This window comes from Haemorhous mexicanus, chromosome 1, assembly GCF_027477595.1.
Source record: "Haemorhous mexicanus isolate bHaeMex1 chromosome 1, bHaeMex1.pri, whole genome shotgun sequence".
NCBI classification, from domain to species: Eukaryota; Metazoa; Chordata; class Aves; order Passeriformes; family Fringillidae; genus Haemorhous; species Haemorhous mexicanus.
The window spans coordinates 150,267,458-150,288,125 of NC_082341.1; the positions used below are offsets into that span (position 1 = coordinate 150,267,458).

Consider the following 20,668-nt stretch of genomic DNA (forward strand, 5'->3'; position numbering starts at 1 on the left):
GTAGATCCTAAAATAGATTTTATTTTTGCTTCAAGTGACCTTTTTATTTTTTCATGAGGTTTGAAGGGGAAGAAAATTTGTTATCACACAGGAGGGCTCATTTATTCCATCCCCTCTACCATGGGTAAGTAAGACATGGATTGAGAAACATGTTTATGAACAAGCTGTTTTCTGAAGTATGGAATACATGACCAAAAAATCTCAGATATCTAAAAAGGAAAACTGCACATGCATACTGCACATTTTGCTAAATACATCATGTTTTATATTTTAAGTAAAATACTGCATTCCATCAAGATTATTTTAAAGCTTTCAAATATACTTAATCCTCAATTACAATCTCATGCTTTTATTTTAATTCATGATATTATGACTGTTAAATACACGTCCCTTCTCTTGCCTTAGGACTGAGGGAAAAGCTTTGGAGCTTTTAAAGAAGATTTAAATAGCTTTGAAAGTTCTAGGAGATAGTATATTTTAAATTCGTATTACTTAAGAACTTTATTATAGTAATACCTGCATAAGCTATTTTTTCACTTTTTCAGTTTCTTGGAGATTAAAATTATTTGAGATTTTCATGGGCTATTTCAAAGTTGAATTTCAAACCCCCTTTGCCCTGAAGTTCTTTAGCATTTTCTCAATAGATTTTTTTTACTCTAAAATAGAATTTCAATTCATCTTATGCTTGTTTTTTTCCTAAAACCTCATTGCCCACATTTCCTTTTTTTTTTTATTAGTTAACATTTCTATTCTGAATTAGCAGTATTAATAAAAAGGTTCCCCACAATCAGGATGGGAGTCAGGTACATTAATAAGGATGATGACTTCAGAAGTAAATGTAAGTGACCCTGCTAAGGTGGAAGCCAAGAACAAAAACTTTGCAGCAGGAACTGACGCAGGTCATTGCGACAGCTCTGCCCAGGGATCCTTCCTAGTCTGATTAGCAGGGGTCACCCTGCTCTGCTCTCACTCTGGTGATGCAAAGCACAGCCAACCCCCTCTGTTTCCTTCAGCGTCCCAAAGGATGAGGAAATCCACACAGCACACTGCAACACCCCAAACCTGGGAATCCCACTCCTCCTGCCAGCTGCTCCAGCTGATTCATCTCCCCTGCAGCTCTTCCCTTCTCCATCAACAGGCAGGAGGAGGAAGAAGTAAAGCTGAAACAGATCTTTCCTGCCTATTGATACAGATGGCCACAAGTGCAAGGGACAAACTCATCTCTGCAGCTGCCACACTGCTCCAAGTTCTGCTGAGTGACTGAGAAAGCAGAGTCCCAATGGACTGAAACAGAGCTGGGAGGATGAATATGAATATGCACAGTGAGGAGGAGCCAGGGCTCCATTGGCTCCAAAGCTACAGACTACACACACACATCCAACTGGAAATGCAATTCAAACGTGCTTGGCATGAAGACCACAAAGTCACCCAGGGCACACTGCCCTGCACCATTTATCATCAATTATCCCAAAACAGGTTTGGCCAGGAACATTCCCTGCTTGAGATACAGGAGACCTTTACTTCAATTTTCAGGTGGGTGCCACAGACATCATAACAGACAAATTGCTGTCTGGAGGCAGCTCAGAACTGCCAGTTCTTTCATCTCTTGTCTTGGCCATCCCCTGATAACACCAAAGATTTTTTCCCAGAGAATAACCACACGGGTCTTGCAACATGTGCTTTCAGAAGGGCAATATACCATTATACAGTGGCTTACTCTAAAAATGGAAAGTTGTTTTTAACTCCAGTCTGTCTAGAACTGCATGTGAAGTAAGAATCTATTTTTTCCCAAATCTGAGTAACTAGGTCAAATTTACTCTTGGAAGGAAAACACGTCACAGACAGTTCTTTTCACTAGTGGCAGAAACAAAGTCATTAACTGAACACAGCCTAACTTGCTCCCAGAAGGATGGAGGAACTCGCAGTGGATATGGTGGACACCCACATCCATACACAGGTATTAAATAAGAAGCTCCATTCTGCCAAGCACCAAAAACTTCCTCCCCTGGGCAGGTCCATCCTCTTCCCAAGTAGTTCATTGGAGAGATTGCTCCCTAAGAGCTTCAGCCTCAGTCCTGAGTGACCTGGGTCCTCTAGGCCACACAGGAATTTCTCTAATGAACTAAGCAATCAAATCTCTCATAGCTGTTCCAAACCACTTTTCCCACAAATCAACCACAAAAGAACTTAAAGAAACACAGGGAGGGCACTTGTGACTTTAAGGACCAAAGCAAAGCCTCCTTTGCAGTCACAATTTTTAACAAAATGCATTGAGACTTATTCCACATTTTTCCTGAACTAGAACAACTAAAGATTAAACTCTTAACAAAGATTGATCATTAAAAAAAAGTAAGAGCTGGCAGAACAGAGCTAAATGACAAGAACCACTGCTCTGGATTAGTGATAGTTAATCCAAAACATGGAGGAAAAAAAGCAAAAAGGCTTAGAGAATTTGATCTTGCAAGTTAAAACAATCTATATATATACATGGTTTACAAACCAAGCAATTTATTCCAAGAATAGAAATGAAATATGGGTCACTTCTGGATTCTTAATCAAAAGACTGTAGTATTCCTGTTAGCAGACTTAATCTGGGATTCAATTTATTTAGACCAAGTGATCAATCCAGAACCAAACAGAAAGCTCCTCCCATGCTGTGCACAGCCCTGCAGGAAGCTGTGTGGTGACAATCTTAACTTACATTTATCAAGACCTCAGGCAGTAGTTTTCATTAGAAAAAAAAAAAAAATAGGGGTAAGATGCAGGATTAGTGTAAACTACAGCTTTGCTGTAGAAGTAAGAACCATTGAAAGATGAAAAAAAAGTCCAAGACAGCTGTCTCACTTGGTTTCCAAGGAAAAGTCTCAAATTTGGGCTGTATTTTTAGAGCAACTGGCACAACATTGAATAGAAATATATAGACAGATGCTAATAAAGCACAACGTGTAATAAAGTAGAGAAGGGCTATTTCCTTCAAGGACCTGAACAGAGACTAGAACAATTTAATAGCTTTCCCTGGTTCTGCACACTCTGCTTCCATTTCTACACACCTTGATAAAAATGAGACACCCAGAGAGCCTCTGTTCCCAGTACACAATCCTCAGCAGTGGGAAACCACCACTCACACTGATCACCAGGGCAGGTACACCCTCCCTGATCTCCATCCCAGCTCATTCCAGCCTGGCTCCTGCAGCCATGCAACTTCTTAGTCTCAGCTAAAAATCAGCAAGGACAAACTTCTCAGTCAAAAGCCCAAATGGCAATAAAATAAGGGGAGCTAGGGGAGGGGCAAAGTCATCTGTCAAAAGTGTGAAGCTCAGGGAGAGCAAAGGTCCTCCATGTGACCTAGTGCTGTGCTATAAACTTGTATGTCTCTAAATAAAAATAGAGAAATACCATCACTCCTCTTACTGACAATACCGATTGCTTAGCACCTTCCACCACCCCACAGGCTCCAGGAATATTTTGGAAAATTTCAACAACATAATGGGATGCACTCAGAGGAACATTTCCTCTGAGGAAATGCACACACACTGCTAATGAAAGCAAATTAATGGGGGGAAGTGTGTGTTCATGTGGGAGGGGAATATATTGTTTTCACCACCACTACTGAAGATTCTCATTCTCCCAGCAAGAACAGAACTGCTTGCAAACCAGCCATCCCCTTTGACTGAATCTTTCTCAGCTCTAGGCTGAAAAGGCCCCCCATGGTCCCCTTCACATGGCTACAGCACAGCCCCATTCAGACCCCTCTCCCACAGTAACAGCATTCCTGGCAAGCAAGCAGTCCCCTCTAGTCACATCTTGCTGTTTTCTCAAGTGTCAATTCAATCTCCCCTCAAGCAAAAAAAAAAAAAAAAAAAAAAAAAGAAAAGAAGGCAAGAAAGGAAAAAAAAAGAGGAAGGAAATAATGGTTTTACTTGCCTGAACATCGAAGTCTGGAAGGAGGCGAGTGATAGCCTGTGAAGAGATTTGAAAGCATTAATGGAAGTAACTTGCAGCTATGGAAATCTGTGCTTGGACATGTGTTCAAGCCCCCCAGTTCTGCAGCTGAGAGCTCTCTCTGTCCATTCAATGAAAGCTCTTCTGACAAGCATCAAAATGCACCCGAGAGCTTTTAAACCCACCAATCTTCATCGAGAAATGAAAGCAGTGAAATACTAGATTACAGACCAGCAAAATGAAGGCCAAAAGCTGGTGCATCCTCAGTTATTGTTAAATCTGAGCAATACACTCACAAGGAGCAGTAAAACTGAACTTTTTGCATCACTTATTGTAGCCATGGGACAGCCAACAGCCTCAGTCCTGCCTAGGGTGGGAAGTCCCACTTCAAGAATGCACTGAACACTTGGAGCTCAGTCAGGCAGTCATTACTGGGACTTGGTTACGTGATGTGGAAGGTGGGAAGGGTTTTATTCCAGCCAAAAATTAGTCTTTGCAGTGTTTGAGAAGCTGGCTGGACACAGAGAGGTCCATTCCACCCTGTCACCTGCCATAGCTGCCACTGACAATCTCCTGCACCTTTCAAGGGTCTCCACCAGGAAAGGAGTGAGGTGACAACCTCCACACCTCCAACAGCCTACAAGGCTTATAGCTTCAAAGGAGGAAATGTCTTCTAGTGACCTCCTTTTTTAAGGGAGAAGAAAGAAGTCAAACTTATTTCCACTGGAGGGAAATAAAACAGAAGGAAGAGCAGCCAAGCAAACACTTTATGCTGCAAAGTGCAAAAGGCCAAAGCTTGAAAAATAAAATTGAGATAAAAAGGAAGGCTTAGAATCCTGGCAAGGAGGTCACTCAGCCTCAGAAGCCCAGGTAAAGTAAGGACAGATGTCAGAATTGCCATAGGTGCTTTCTTAGGGACCCTCATGCACTGCAGTACAACTTGTAATTCTCAGTTGTGACTTTTGGGCAATTAGGGACAGTCTTGGACATGTAAACAACTACCTAAGATCTGACTGAGCAGAAATAATTTTGCACAGCCTTAGCTTTAGACAATATGCTGTGTTTTACTCTCACTGTATTGTTGGTCTCATGATCTTTTAAACAAAACATTTCAGCCACTGTTGCTCCCATGGGACCCAGGGCTGAAAGGAATAAGTGTATTTGGCACCTGTACCAACAGCATATGAAATAAGGGTGATCATTGCTCAGGAACAAAGACTTGGCTGCAGCAGGAGCCCAAGCACAACAAGCCAGACAGAGAGCCTCACCCAATAACCCACTCAAAACCAGCTCCCCTGTTCATCTCTCTGTGCTGACCATCCTTCAGGGCAACTTTTTCCACTTTCTCAAAACACATTAACATCCTTCATCTATGTTAAAATGGCCACAGAGGAAATCAAACTCTGTCCTAATTTCCCCCATGCAGACAAAGTTTAAGGCAACATCATGAACAAAAGCATATAGGGCTCCTTGTAAAGATTCCAACTTTTGGCCTATGAGGTACCAAAACCCAGGAAGTTAATCAGTATTTTAAGATATTTCTGAACTTTGAAGCAAAGAGATTCCAGTACCAACAGGACTTCTGCTTAGAATCTTCTTTGCCTTGGTAGTTCTGAACAATATGAGCATTAAAAAAGGGTCTTAGTTTCTGAAAAGTTTGAGCACTGCATTCAGTGGTATCCAAACAAGCTCTGCTTTCATGCAATGTCCTTGGCAAAGGAGCTGTGTTTAAAGTTTCTCTAGCCATTTCACTGCAGTCACAAGTGGAAATTATTTTCTGAAGTGTTTACATAAAAGAGGGAGAGAATAAAAAAGAAAGCAGCAGATAGAGCAATGAATTCTAGTGTATAAGACCAGAAAAAACCCAGCACATTTATATACATGATTGTCAAGAAAAAATGTCATTGGGAACAAGATAAAAATCTTAGTTTTGTTTCAAGAAAACATTGAGATGTTTCTTCACATATTACAGTGAATTTTTTGCCATGAACCTACCAAAGCACAGAGCATGGCTACCACTAAAGAGTCAGCCACTGAATCCAGATGTTGTTGATAGGGTTGTTTTTTTTTTTTAAAAAAAAAGTCCAATAAAGACTGGAAAGTAGTACAACAAGAGAAAAAAAAAAAGGCTAGGATGTTTCTGTGCTGCAACTCCAGTGGCCATAACAGGCTGTGGGTTGCACACACCCAGCTGGATGTAACTCATGGCTCAGTGCACTCAGGACAAGAAGGGGCTCAGCTCTACCTCTGCACTCAGCTGTGCCCAAAGGAAGTGTAAAGGCTCTCTCTGTGAGAGGCAGCTGACAGAGAAAAGTCTGTCTTTACACTGAGAAATGTGTAGCTGTAGAGGCATGTACAGGAGACTGCCCAATTGGCATCATTTGGTACAGCTAAAGACACACAGAGCTGTCATTATTCAGAGAATAAAAAAAGTGTCACTATCATATTAAAAGAACAAAACCAAACGAGAACAAATAATTAGGGTCAGTTTTGCATTATTTTAAAAAAAACAACCCAATGAACTATTCTTATTCCATCTCCAGTTTTTCTTGTCTTCTTCCATACAATGTGTTCAAAACAATCTAAGAACACATGTGCAGTTCCAAAGGCAGGCCTGACAGAAAACACAGAAGCTCTAAAAAGCTTTAGATTAACTACCTCCTCCTTCTCCACCAGAGGTTTCACCTCTGCAAGGTGAGCATCCTGGAACTCTGTTGACATGGTCAGTAGCTGATATCTGCAAAGAGGAAAAGAGATTTGTTCTCAGCTTGCATCAAAGATTAAATACAGGAACAAGTAAAGATCCTGCTCCACCCAGCCCCCACAATGACCCACTCTTTCAGGTTTATAGTTTAAAAGACCTCTGCTAGAAGATTATAAATCTCTTGTAAAATGCCTCCCTGGTTTATTTATATACACACTCCAGCACAATATGAGATTAAAGAAATACTAAGGCTGCAAGATCAAACAGAAGTTTGGCAGCTTCAAAGCAGGGAATGCTGGAGAAAAGAGGGTAGGGACAGCAGAGAAAACCATGGAAACTGTCATTGCAAGGGTGAAAGAAGACATAGCCAAATCTGCATGACTGCCTATTGAAATGTGCTTGAAGAGAACAGTTGTTTCTGAAAACATTTTTTTTCAGTGTATGCAAGATTCCCTCACTATTCCCCAGATTTTTACAGTGAGAAAAATCAAACTGGACACACATTAGCATCTTTTTATTGTCAGATTGATGTACTCCGTTCTTCAGGACAGATAAAAATCAGATACTCCTTTAAGTGCACACCAACAAGGTTCATGCAATAATGCTTTTTTCAAAACTGTCAAAGGAAGGGACAAGACTGCTGTATCCTGCTCTTGGACAGGACTGGCATTGCAGTGTCCAGCCCTCAGCTGCAGGAAGCTTAACTGGGAACACAGGCACAGCAAAGCCCAGCAGAGGTGATTGCCAAGGCAAACAGTCATAGGTCATGCTCAGGTGCAGAGCACCTTCTGCATTTCTCCAGACTGGGATTCATCTTCTCATTCCTTTGACAAAGATAAGGGACCAGAGTCAGAGGGCTGTTCCCTGTCAAGCTCTAATGAGTGACTAGGAACAGTTCTCAAAAGAGATCCCAGAACTGCTGCAGCAGCAAATACAGAAGTCAAAGACTTCTTACTGCAGACCCTTTAGTCTGCTGGAGAAATGCACATCCTATGGGGTTTGGGCATCTTTAATAAATTCCCAATTTTGTCCATCCACACAATTGTAAAACAAATTAAATATTTACTTTCTAAGAAAATTTTAGAATGGTCTCAAATAAAGCATATGACTAAGTGTACTCAAAGCAAGCCAAAAGCCTGAAACATATTTAGGAATTATTAAGTGTAACGGAACACATTTTAATTATTTTCTGAAAATAAGCATAGAAGTACAGAACACAATTTACATCGATTCTTTAAATCATGATTCCTCATCTCCTGACTTAAATCTGATTTAAGCCCATCGTGCTGTCCACATAAATGACCTGATGGCTCAGGAAGGGCTGTGAAGCCCACAGGAGCATCCAGGCAGTGGCAGCAGCATTATTTTTCACTCTGCGCCATGGGATAACTCGAACTTGTCCCTGGGCAAAGATGCTCTGGTGACAGTTTGCAGGGCAGCTGGATGCTGCAGAAAGCAATGAAGGGACACACTCAGACTAGAAGAGTTAATGCTGGAAAAACATGAGTGTCCATTCACATTCAAATAGCTTTGAACTTTAGGAACTCTTCTTGCTAGCTATGCAATTGGGGAGATTTTAGGTAAAAATTAGACTGTGGATTTTAGTTTAGAGAAATTATTTTACACCACCAGTTGAGGCATGAAGACAGAACCAAAACTAACCCCACTGCCAGTGCTTTGTACTTCAAATTTACAAGATGACATATAATACAAGAGGTATTAAATAGTCAGGAGACTCGAGTGACTCTGATTCACCCTTTTCTCCAGGTTTTTCACTGTGCTTTGTCTGTTACAAATTTTAATCATAAAGAATAAGCAGGGGAAAAAAAGTGCAAAATTTTGAAAAAATGCAAGTGACATTTTAGCAAATGTTACATGTTTTTGTGATTACAGCCATCTATGTAGTCTGCCATTCTACATAGTGGGCCTTTGGACACAGCAGAGGAAAAATAAATGCTGCTGCAATATTTGGACATTGAAATAGTCATATGCAATTCCACCTAAGAGCTTTTCTTTTTCTTAAATTCAGCAAGTTCTGTTAAGATAATTACCTTAATATTGCACCTAATTCTGCAATAGGGATGAGAAAGGCAAGAGATTTTTCCATGGTTTGCCCAAAGGTGAGGAGTGTAAGAAGGCAGGTCCCTGCAGTTTTCCAGTAAGAAGGGGCTCAGGGAACAAAGCCACGGCCACTGTTTGTGGAATAGAGCTGTTTACATGGGGTAGTTTCAGATTTTCAGGGACTCAGAGCACTGACTACAAATGAGCAAAAAAACTGTGCCAAAAAAGAACAAGATGGATGCTTTTTATAGCCTTAAAAACAATCCTGTTTTCACAATAGTTCAAAGTTGTTGCTCTGCGTTTCCGAAAGCGCCGGCATTAGGAAGTGCTGACCAGCAGAGTGCACGACTGCCACCAAGTTTGCTGAACAAAAGCCCTACCTTCACCAAGCTCTCACTTTTGGAAAGACACCAGATCTTGGAGCCATGGTGTTTTCAGATCAGACATTTCCCAGCTCTGGGTTTTCCTTCTGTGCATCAGGAACACCTGAAACATTTCTACCGAGCAGCAACCTTGCGTCAAGGCGGGATAACAACACGCTGTTTGTTCCCAAGAGCTGGCAAACAAAGCCCTGCTATCTGACAGCACTGTAAAAAACATCTTCTTTTCTAAGGAGAAAGATGGGGAAGTGGCTTTGTACCACCCTTGTTCAGCACAAATTTTATACTTTCTAAATAGGTGCTTTGTGCTGCCCTCTGTTATGTGACAGGGCAGCTCAAAGCTAATGTAGCTGCATAACTCTCCTAAATAGATAACCATACAAGCATCCCTTTATGCACATTTCAAAGCACTTCCCTCACAGATGCCTTCCAAAGACAAAGTTCATTTATATCTGGAAGCAGTAGTGTAAAGTTGCCAACTTGGAGAAAAACAACTTTTTTACACTCTGCTTGGCCAATTCAGCCTGCTGAGAGGTCCCAAGTTCTCCTCTCCAGGACAAGCCACTTCCACCAAGTGGCCACCCACCACCCTGTACCCAGGTACCTGTTTTAAAATAATTACACTTCTGAGAGAAAACTAAGTGTTTAAAACACTTCTGAGGTGGCAAAATGCTTTAAAAGTGATGGCATATCTATCTTTGCCAAGTATTAAGGAAGGCATCAGACTCTAGGAAGCAAAGAAGGTGTGGGGTAGGGTGAAGTCATCTGTGTTGGCTAATTTAATTCAGAGGCTTTTCTATACACCCTTCCAGCCCAATCCCACTGCTCCAAAACCACTGCAGCAACTGGCCAGTAGCACAAGAATTTCTATCAGGAGCTTGATTATTTTGATATTAAAAGTTCAGAATACATCACCTCTCCCTCTGCATTATTGCTGCAGGGACAATCACTGCTGCAGCCTTGTTTTGGTAGTAGAAGGTACAGGATAAACGTGTAGCCTGCCTTTGCAAGACAGAGATCCCAGCAAAGAGGCTAAGAAGGCACCAATCAGGCCATCCTCAGACCCCAGGAAAGCTGCAGTCAAATACCAAACATCAGGTAATATACATATGTGTGGCCAAATTCCTTCCAAGCACAGAAGCAAAAGAAGTTCCAAGATCTCCCATTTCAAACCTCCTATTTCTGAAGGCACGTCCAGGGCTGTCCAAGCTTGTGCCATGGGGTGCATAGTCAAACACAATGGCCTCACATCCATGTAGGGCTTGGGGGCTCTGCTACCAGCTCTTCAGCATTCCTCTGCCCTCACACCCAACCATTTTTTATTTATATGCTATCCTAGAAAACAAAGAGCAACAAAAGGCTCCTGCCTGAGTTTCACAAGGAAGGCAATTTCCTCAAAATTGCTTGTTGAAACACTGGCAGCAGAGATTATTTTCCTTTTGAGTACTGGTGTGTAGAAGGGTAACCAGAGCATCTTGATGGCATTTTCATCTCCGCAGGCTGAGCAAGCAGGAGGGACAGCAATCTCTTTGCATGTGGGACTAAATACTCATGAGCATCTAATGGCAAAGAGGGAAACAGCTGTGACCACTGAGGGTCCCAGCTCCCAAGAACTGGTGTTGTTCTCTTTGGAGAGAGAGGGACCATGTGAAACTTATGTTGCAGGACCACAGGTGAAAGGTGTTTCCAAGGCAGTCACATCACTCTGCACTTTATCCCTTGAAAACTACGGGTGTCTTCTGCACTGTCACCAAAGAAGGTAGGAAGGACAGGGGTGGTGGAGGTTTTGTGCGCCTGTAGCAGCTCCCAGAACAATTATGCAAGAATAAGAGAAGGATGGAGAGACCTAAAATGTCTCCAAAGCTCTGAAAAAGTTGATTAGCAAATATCCACATTAAAAAAAAAAAAAACCACTAATCTCAGGCATCTGACAATGAGGGAAAGTTACTGTGGTGCTCCAACAGCCTTTGAGCCTTCCATGGTCAATCAGACCTCTTCCAGTCATTAACAGTAAATGCTGCAAACTTGTCTGACTGGCCTAACATAAACATGGTTATTGCAAACTGGAGGCAATCTTGAAAAAAAAACTAGTCTCCACTAAGCAGAGACAAAACAGAGATAAGTGGACAGAGACAAGACAGTTCACAGCAGCCATGTGTGGTTTTGGGCCAGAATGCATCTCTAAGTGCAGTTTACATCTCAGGTATTTTATATCAAAGTTGACAAATTTAATCTTCCTGTTTGTGAACCAAATGATTCATTTGCAAGCATCCAAAGAGTTCATGCATAAGCATCTGCCCCCACTCTGCCCTGTTTAAACTACTCTTTGTTACAGGCCTTGGTATCACGAGGTCCTTTGTGTTCAGTTACTGCTTTTCTCTGTCATCATTCCACACAATAAATTATGAAAGAGGTTTTACAGCAGTTCCTCCCCTTTAAAAAAGGCAACTTACTTTTGACATTTAAGTCGGATCTGAATAAACATTTTGAGCAGGAAGTGTCAAAAGTTGAAGACACTCAACTGCCTTGGACTCTCCAGGCTTCCTTAGCCTCTGGTTACACATTATCTCAATTTGCAACTAAAAGTTAATTACCTGAGACGAAGTTTCAAAGCAGAACCCTTAAATAGCCTGAAGTTTCAAATGAGAAAAGTTCAGGAATCAAAGCATTAAACCAAATATTATCAGGGAACTGAAACAGTTGTGCTGCCTGGTGGTTTCCAGTTCGCAGATGTCCTGGGGCTCTATCACCCAGCTCTCTTCAAGCACAGTACACTGCTGATACTCAATTTCATTCCTTTTTTCTAACCATTTAACGTTTATTTTCTTTCAACCCTCTTTGTGAGTTACTCCACCAGCATGTTTTCATGAAGGCTCTAGTTGAAAATGAGAGCTGGCATCCAAGGAATAAAACAAATGCAGGTTGTTAGGTGGATAATGTAGCATAACAGTGATTTTTTTCAAGCCAAAAACCCAAGAAGAGCCTGAAGTTTCAACCATTTTTAAGTTGCCACTTATGCCATGTGCTAATCAATCTGATTAGGAAATCAAAGCCTTTCAGCCAAGAACTCAAGCCCAGTGCCAAGGAAGAGCTGGGTGAAGCCAGAGGGAGACAGCTGCAGGGACAGAGCCAGCAGCTGACCCAGCACAAAGGCACAGCTGGGGGGCACAGCATCCCCCCAGCCCCTGGGACAGCAGCTGGGACACTCTCCTGCAGGGAGGGAGGAGATATCCAGGCTCAGCTCCACTTGTGCCACTGTCCCCTGTGCCTGAGGGACAGAGCTCAGCTGAGGTCACTCTGGGATCAGACACAGCCCTGAAACTGCCCGTCCCTCACACCAGGGGCTGGTCACCATCCATGAACCCTGCTGGCAGCTGCACATGGAGAGCAGCACCAAAACACAGGGAGCTGGAAGCAGCCCTTCTGCCTGCCCCACAGATGTTGAGCAAGAAACTGCTGCAATACAGCTTGCACAACCTCCCTCTGTGGGACGCCATGAAGAATGCTCCTTAGAAAGCTTGAGGTCCTGCTGTGTTCCACAGAAGCAGAAGCTGGCTGTGGGAAGGGTTGGTGAGCTGGCCAAAGGACACCCCTGCTGTCCCCATCACCACTTTGAACCCCTGCTGTGTACCCCTCCCAGTATAATGAACAGCTCTCTCTTCCAAGCTGGCAGGGAAACTGAAAGATTTCAATGCCTTAGGGCTTTTTCCTTTTGTAGCAATCCCTGTAACAGCTCCACGAGGGATAGATTACAAACCCTAATGTAGTTCTCAAAATTCATGTTTACCTGAAACTGCCTCGGGTCACAGCTCTGTGACAAGTGGCTCTGTCTGATAATGCAGAGTAAGTTCAAGGCCAGGCTGGATGGGGCTTTAAACAACCCGGCCTAGTGCAAGGAAGGGTTGGAACTAGATCTCTAAAAAAGACAGATTTGCCCATTCACACTGGTGCCAGAGTTGTGCTTTAGCTTAAAGGGCTCCAGGCCATGGGTGGCAGCAGCACTGGAGGGTGGAAAGGATGAACAGCAATCAGCTGTTTTCCCAGGCTTTGTTTCCTTACACCCACCCTGCCAGCCAACCTGTCCCCTTCCATCCCCCAGCACCCTCCTCTGCATCCATCCCACTGCTCCTTCCACTGACCACACACAAGGGTCTGACACAAAGATTAAAGGTGAAGCACTGACACAGGACCTGACACCTGCTCTGCACTGGGCTCTTGGGCTGGGCTCTGGGGGCAGAGGAAATGACAGAGATGTTATGAGGGGGCAGAGATGGATTAGGTATTTTGTAACGTGGAAGACACAGCTTCTGCCACAAAGATTACAGTCTAAACAGACAAGAATAAAGCTATTGTTCCTGCAGCTCACCAGTGTCAGGACATGCTCCCTGCCCCCTCCTATTCTCAATCTGCCATGCTTTAATAGCCCAGAGCTGCTGCCCAGCTGCAGCCGCTTCAACAAGTGGGTGGTGCTGTCAAAGTTAGAGGCAAAAACATACTGAGATTATTCCAGAAGGGAGAGGCTCACAGTATACTCAGAGATGAGGAATGTTCTCTGGCTCTCTAGATTGCACCCTCACAAGATTATAGTGGGTGTTTTTTATATGTTTTGCATTTTCACGTTGTTGTTGCAATGATGAGGACTTAGGTTACAAAGCATCACAGCTGAGGTTGATGACATTTCTTAATTTGCATTTATTCATGAGGTTGTACTATACAGTTGCAGCTTCTGGGTGCATAGATGACTTGTTCTACCACCTATTAAAATTGCTTGGTCATTGCTATTACAAGATCTCTTTCCAACCCCTGCCAAAATGTCTGGGCTGAAGTTTTCCATGATGAGTGCATAAGGGTTTTTGCTTGTTTGTGGAGAAGAAAAGTATAATTTATGGATATTATTCTGTTCCCATGCATGGCCAGTTCCCTTTTCGAGGATGAACTTTAGCCTTCTAGAGCTTAATCTGAACTCAAACTTTGCACAAATGGCCATTGTGTTAAGACATATCTTTCATTCTTCCCAAGCAAGTCCTTTATAAAATTACCCAAATGTAAGCATTTTCACATGCTGAATTATGTGGGACTACATCTGGGCAAAATTCTTCCACTGCCTGCAAGCATCAGCACCCAAATTTACAATATGATCTTCCCAAGGGCTGAGCACACAGCCTGCACCACAACAGGTGGCACTGGTGAGAAGTGTCTAAATCAGCAACATTAAGTACCCGAATTTTCCTTGCTTCTCAAAACAAGCCCTTTCAAAATCCTTCAAAGTGGGCAAAAGGCAATTCACCATCCTCAGCTGACTTATTTCAAAGCCTTACCCATCTACACTCCAGGTTAGTGCCTATCACAGGCAGAGAACTTTCTTATCACTTTCCAGGCTGTGTTTACAAGAAGGGTTGGAGTTACATGTGTCCAAGCTTTTATAGCATTGGGATTTTATGTAAAACTTCATAAAATTCATAGTGTTTCAGATGGGAAAAAAATGTGATGCTCTTAAACTGAATCATCTAGGAAAGAAAATATAAAAGGTCATCATAAAATTCTGTAGTACTTCTACTGCATAATTAATCCCATAGCCCAAAAAGCCACAACTTTGTCAAAGGATAAAAATGCATCTTAAAATTTAGCAGGGATATGTTACAGTACACAAAAAGCATGTTTAGAGCACTCCAGAACTATGGCAGCAGGAAAATGATATCATGAGTTTGACAAGGTGCACACAAGCTTCCTGAAGGAAGCAACCCAAAAACCCACAGCAAGAGTAATCCTTCCTTCCTTGAACAGTGCATTTCCCATCTGGATGTTGGTTTACTCTGTTCACAAATAAAAGTTCCTTTGGAAGTTGCATCCTACTTTGCTGATTACTCTTCCATTACAGATTATGCATACCAGTAAATACACTACCAGATTTTTGTCACATTGCCTTCACCTACAGTCTTCATGAGGGCATCAGAGTTTAAGATCCTTATTAATTAGTTTGTGCTTCCTAAAATTCAGAATTTCTTAAGATCAGGTTGTAAGAAAAGTCATCAGGCTGTAAGAGTGGTGAAATGGCAAGGACAGAAAAACCACACACACACAAAACACCCAAGGAATGGTTGAAAACACATGGAAAGATTTGTTTTGCAGTGAGTTGGGTTTTCATGCTGCACTAAGTCCTAATGTTTGGTGTTTCCACTAATTTCTGCATCATCTGTATAGGTCTAGCAGGCTGGCCCTACACATCCATGGTAGAAAATAAGCAGAAAAAGCTATACTTTCAAAGCTATACTTAGGTCAGGCAGGAAGCAGCCAGTTGACGCCTTTGAAAAGTAGTGAAAAACCAGTTCTAAAAACAGGTCTTGAAAAGGAAGATCCATATTGACTAACTTCCAGCTACCAAGAGAAAAACCTTGACAGATGAAAAAGATATATTAAAATTTTGACAACTAACTGAAAGGAAGCAGCCCCAAACCCAAAAGAAACATAGGAAATGTGATCAGCCACACAAAATAAGAGCAGCAAAACTGACACACATCCTGCTTAGTACAAAGAGATACAGCTGTGGAAAATTTCCTCAGCCCAGGCAGTCCAGCTGTGCATCAGCAGCTCACCACAGAGCACCTCTGCATGGAGAGCACCCCCTCTGACAACAAACTCCTGGGCATTATCCAAAGGCAACACTCTCTTGCCAGCTGGGAAAAAAAATAGGCCTGAACCTGCAGCAGCCCTGGGACAAAAGTAAAACTAAACTCATCACCCAGCATAGGAGCTTGCACGTTCAAGTCTGACAATTGGACAATTTCAGGCTTTACTTTTTTCTATACTCCACACTTGCTGTTCTGGGTTAAATGCCAGATAATGGTACTGATTCACATGGACTCTCAGTACTGGGATTAATTATGTCATAATAACACTTCAATGATATGTGAACACATATTCAGGAAAAGCTCTAAATGGCTCCTTACTGCTGCTTAAAAACCACAGCCAAAGGAAATTAACAGTAGGGATTGCCTCCCACAAGCTGTCCCCCACTGAAGTCACCCAGGGCTCTGGAAGTGACACAGATGGGGAAAAAAACAGTTGGTAGATCACCAAGTTCAATAGCCATTATATTCACAGCCATTGATTTCCAAGATGTCTAACCCAGATTTTAGGCATCCATAGGAACACACACCACTGAACCTGAAAATGGGATTGCCTTACTCTTGGACTTTGAAACAGTTGCAGAATATTTCCCCATACTTTCCAGTAGTAGCAAGTGATTTACTTGGAACTTTTGGAGCAAAGCTTTTGACAGAAGGCAGAGGGGTAACTGCTGCTCCTGGACCTGAGCAACCTGATTGAGTGGGTAGCATCCCTGCCCATGGCAGAGGGGGTAGAACTAGAGGGTTTTTAAGATCCCTTCCAATACAAGCCCTTGATGATTTTATGATGAGCTACTGAAACTGGAGATCATCCCCCACCTAACTGTCCAGGGGAATTCTACACAGAGGCAGCTCCAGGGACAGCACCATCCTGCTTTAGGTAACATTCAAATTCACACCTACAGCTGAAGCCAAGGGCAGTCTATAGGTGCAGTGCCATCTTTTTAGCAACACAGGAAAAATTGGGGCCTTCAGTACTTCTGTATTTCTAGGTGCTGTGACTGAACTTGAAAGTTAAATCTAAAAAGACATCTGGAGGTCTTACTTCATCTCCAGAACCAGTATTTCATCCCTGTTAATGCTAAGCAGTTTCATCTCCTGTATATTGGAAGGTTTTCCTTCCAAGTGATCAAACCACAGCAGTTAGAGAAAGTCACTCATGTTGGGCATTGCTGTGACTGAACTGATCCAGGCCATTGCTTCCCCAGGCTCTGCTCTCCCTGACAGCAAACAGGCTTTTGCTGCCTTAAGCTCCCAGCTGTGCACATGATGTAAACATTGCTGATCCACCACAATTAGAATTTGCATTATTTTTGAGAGTTTCACTGTTCCTGCTCATGTTTATTCTGAAGAGCTTCAAGCCAGCTTCACCCCTTCTGTATCTTTTCTCTTACTCTTTGTCTATTTTGAGACAATAAAAGCAGGAAATATCCCATTGCATATATGCTGTATGTTTTGTGCTCTAATGAGGTAAGTGAAAAAACAGTATATTCTGTGGGAAGCTAGAAGTTTGTCAAAATCTCTTAAGCTGGTCATGAGAAGTTTTATGTTGCACTTCAAACAAAGAAATTAATCACTTAGGCTTAAAAATCTCAATCAAAGAATTTTCTCCCAACATTTCACTGCTAATCTCACCTGAACAAGAAGAGCAAATGACTTAATTGCCTCATAACTACCTCTAAGGATCAGGTTCCCTTGCCAAAGTGGTCCAAAAGGTGCCCTGTAATCTCCCCACGTAATTGTCATAGTCCAAAAAGAAATATGCAAAGAGTAGAGTACCTCCTACTGGAGGAAAGACAATAGGGGAATCCTGCTGGTTTTACTGAGCATTCATACAATCTACCCAGATGGTCTGCCACAGTTTTAGTGTTCTTTTTATTTTGGCAAGAATAGAAAAGCCATTGTGGAAGGCACAAAGTGACAACCTTAAGAGCTTTGCTGGTAGCCCAGGTGCTGGTTCCCAAACACAGGGAGTGCCTGTGGCAGCCCTCTCTCAGCAGAGGGTGACACTTCTTTGGCTGTTGCCTGATTCTGTGGACACCTGACACTTTGACATCTCTATCTTGCTGTCATCTGGGTAAAGAGGCCAACGAATGCAGGAAATAAGTACACAAACCCTTCTTTCTAAGGGAAACAAATGCAAACCCTAGCTTGTCTGGACCCTTCTTCCCCAGCCTGGTTCAAGGTCAGTCACTTTGCATTGCCCATTCTCAGGGGAAGAACTCATCTTTTTTACAAGTTTGTGATGACAGGACGAGGGGGAATGGCTTTAAACTGAAAGAAAGTCCATTTTAGCCAGATATTGGGAAAAAATTCTTCACTGTGAGGGTGCTGAGGCACTGCCCACAGAAGCTGTGGATGCTTCAACACCGAAAGTGTTCAAGGCCAGGCTGGATGGGGCTTTGAGCAACCCAGTCTAGTTGAAGGTGATCTTGTCCATGGTGGGGGAGTTGAAACAGAATCTTTCAACTAAAACCATTCTGTGATCTCACAGTTCAGTACTTGTAGCCATTCCTGTTCCAAGTTTTCCAAGTTGAAATCAAACCCATTCAGTTTTCTGCTGCACCAGGAACTCAGACTCAGAAGCTGAGGCCTCCAGGTCCCCAAACCATTATGCTGTGGCATCTGTTCAGTTTTTACTGAAAAATATTAGGTGTAAAAAACAAACCCTAAGGAGTCCATCATTACTACATTAAAACTTGCTTTCACTGCATCTGTACTTTCCATATCAAAACACACACCAGTTTCTCCTGAACACATTCAAGAGTTACTCTTCTTTGAGGGCCTGGGACTCATTAGTACTCTGGGAACTGTACAGGCCTTTAAGAATCACTATTTGTGCTGCATCTACTCTGAGCTTTAGCATTTCATCCAAAGTCATTAAATTCTTGCTGTGCACAGAACATCATACAGCATTAGCTGCCTGCTGTTTACTCAAGTACCTGTGATAAAAACACAGTCATTCTATGCCAAACTACATTAGACCCTGGTTAAAGGACCACAAAATTAAAATAAACAACAGGAAAGAAAAATCCACACCAAAAGAAAAAAAAAACCTAATGAAAATACCAACAGAGAACACCCCCCCCCCAAAAAAAAAAACCAAACCAAAAAACCAACAACTAAACAAAAAACCGAAACACATATACCAACCACCAAATATGTTCCCAGAGTCAAGTTCAAAGAGCACTGCTTAATGCCAGTGGCTGAAGTTTTGATGTAAATTATACCTGTAACAGGCAAGGCTGTAACAGCAAGGCAGGCTTCTCAGATGTTTACCTCAAGCACTTGATAGCTCCTCTTTACAGGTTATTACCATTGCTTGCCCTCAACAGTGAGTTTTGCAGCAGTTGTGTATCTTTGACACACTTTGATACACAGCAAAAAAAAAAAAAAAAAAGTTGATAAAAAGCCAGAAGAAAGCAAAACAATCAAAACACCATGCAGAGAACCTGGACAGAAAGCTTCAGGTTGTCTTTGACCTCTTCTATGTCATTACAAGTGCATTTTCTAGGTTCAAAATACAGTTCCCATTTAAGCCAGAGAAAGAAAATCATCAAAATTACATAGGTGAGAAATATTACTATCTAAGTCCGGTTTGGGGATGGGGTGCTAAGCAGGGCACTGTAATCTTTGTGAAACAGTGGGTTATGCCGTGAGCAGTGCCCGCTTGCCAGTGTTTCCTAGGAAAACTGAACCACGATGAAAAGTATCAACCAAACCTCCTCCGTAGCAGAAGTGAAATCCCAAGCCCAGTGCGTGGCTGCGCCTCCACCGCACACACTCCCTTCAAGGGCTCTGAGCCCAGAAGTGCCCGGAGCAGGGGTGGCGAACTGTGCCTGTCGCCACACACGATGACATCAACCCCGCTGAGACACAGAGCGGACCCCGGGCCGAGCTGTCCGGGGCTCCAAACGCAGCACAGAGCCGCGAGAGAAAAGAAACACGAGCAATCACCAGCGGTCAACTCCCTTAGCGAAAGTATGTGCCTTGGCTTCACAGCTGTTTTCCAACGCAGCCCATCCCATCCCATCCCGCTGCTACCCGGGAGCCCGGACCTTGGCAGCAGCATCCCGCAGCCGCTCCCGGGAAGGGCCGGGGTCCGGCTGGGACGCGCCGTGCGCTGCCCCCTCCGAGCCGCTGAGAGCCACCCGCTCCCCCAGCACCCGGCAAAGCCCTGCTCGGAGCCACGGGGAGAGGGACTCACTCAGTTCGAAGGAAAAGCAGGAGGGTGATGCAAGGATGCGCGCTCGAGGGGACTGCGAGGTCCGCGGGGGTGGGTGAACGGACGGATGGAAAGACGGATGGAAAGACGGATGGAAAGACGGATGGAAAGACGGATGGAAAGACGGATGGAAAGACGGATGGAAAGACGGATGGAAAGACGGATGGAAAGACGGATGGAAAGACGGATGGAAAGACGGATGGAAAGACGGATGGAAAGACGGATGGAAAGACGGATGGAGCTCCCTTACCTGCCGCGCTCCCGCTGTCCCTGCGCCGCCGCTGCCGCCCGCGCTCCGGTGGCCGCCCGCGGCCCGGGTGCATTTATAGCCCCCGCCCCGCCCGCCGGGCGGTGCTGCCCCCGCCCGCCACCGGCTCCGCCCGCCGGGCTCGCCCCGCTGGCCGCGGGCCTTTGCGGCCTCTGCGCCCCCGTGCCCGGCCCGGCAGGGAGCCCCGGTATCCGCTGGGAGCCCTGGTATCAGCAGAGAGCCCCGGTATCAGCAAGGACCCCCGGTATCAGCAGGGAACCCCGACACCCACCGCAAGCCCCTCCGTGGCCGCGCAGCCCCGGCGGAGGAGGCTCAGCACTGACATCGCCCTCCCGGACGGGTTGGAGAGCAGCCAGCGGCGGAGAGCCCCGTCCCGCTTCCCCCGTTAGCCGCGGCTTCCAGCACTTTGCGGGGAGAAGGGAATGTGTGCAAGGGCTTGCCCAAGGACCCAGCAGCCGCCTT

General features: G+C 43.8%; 1 protein-coding gene across 1 annotated transcript in view; it reads right to left on the reverse strand.

Annotated features, from left to right (window-relative positions):
- The window catches only part of NDRG1 (N-myc downstream regulated 1), a 40,681-nt gene extending 20,367 nt beyond the window's left edge, over positions 1-20,314 (reverse strand). Inside the window, exons 1-3 of the mRNA XM_059867379.1 lie at positions 20,189-20,314; positions 6,601-6,679; positions 3,925-3,960 (exon numbers count right to left, since the gene is read on the reverse strand). Coding sequence (XP_059723362.1) covers positions 3,925-3,960; positions 6,601-6,663 — 99 coding nt within the window. The 5' untranslated portion in view covers positions 6,664-6,679; positions 20,189-20,314. The remainder of the gene's footprint in view (positions 1-3,924; positions 3,961-6,600; positions 6,680-20,188) is intronic.
- Positions 20,315-20,668: the final 354 nt, after the last annotated feature.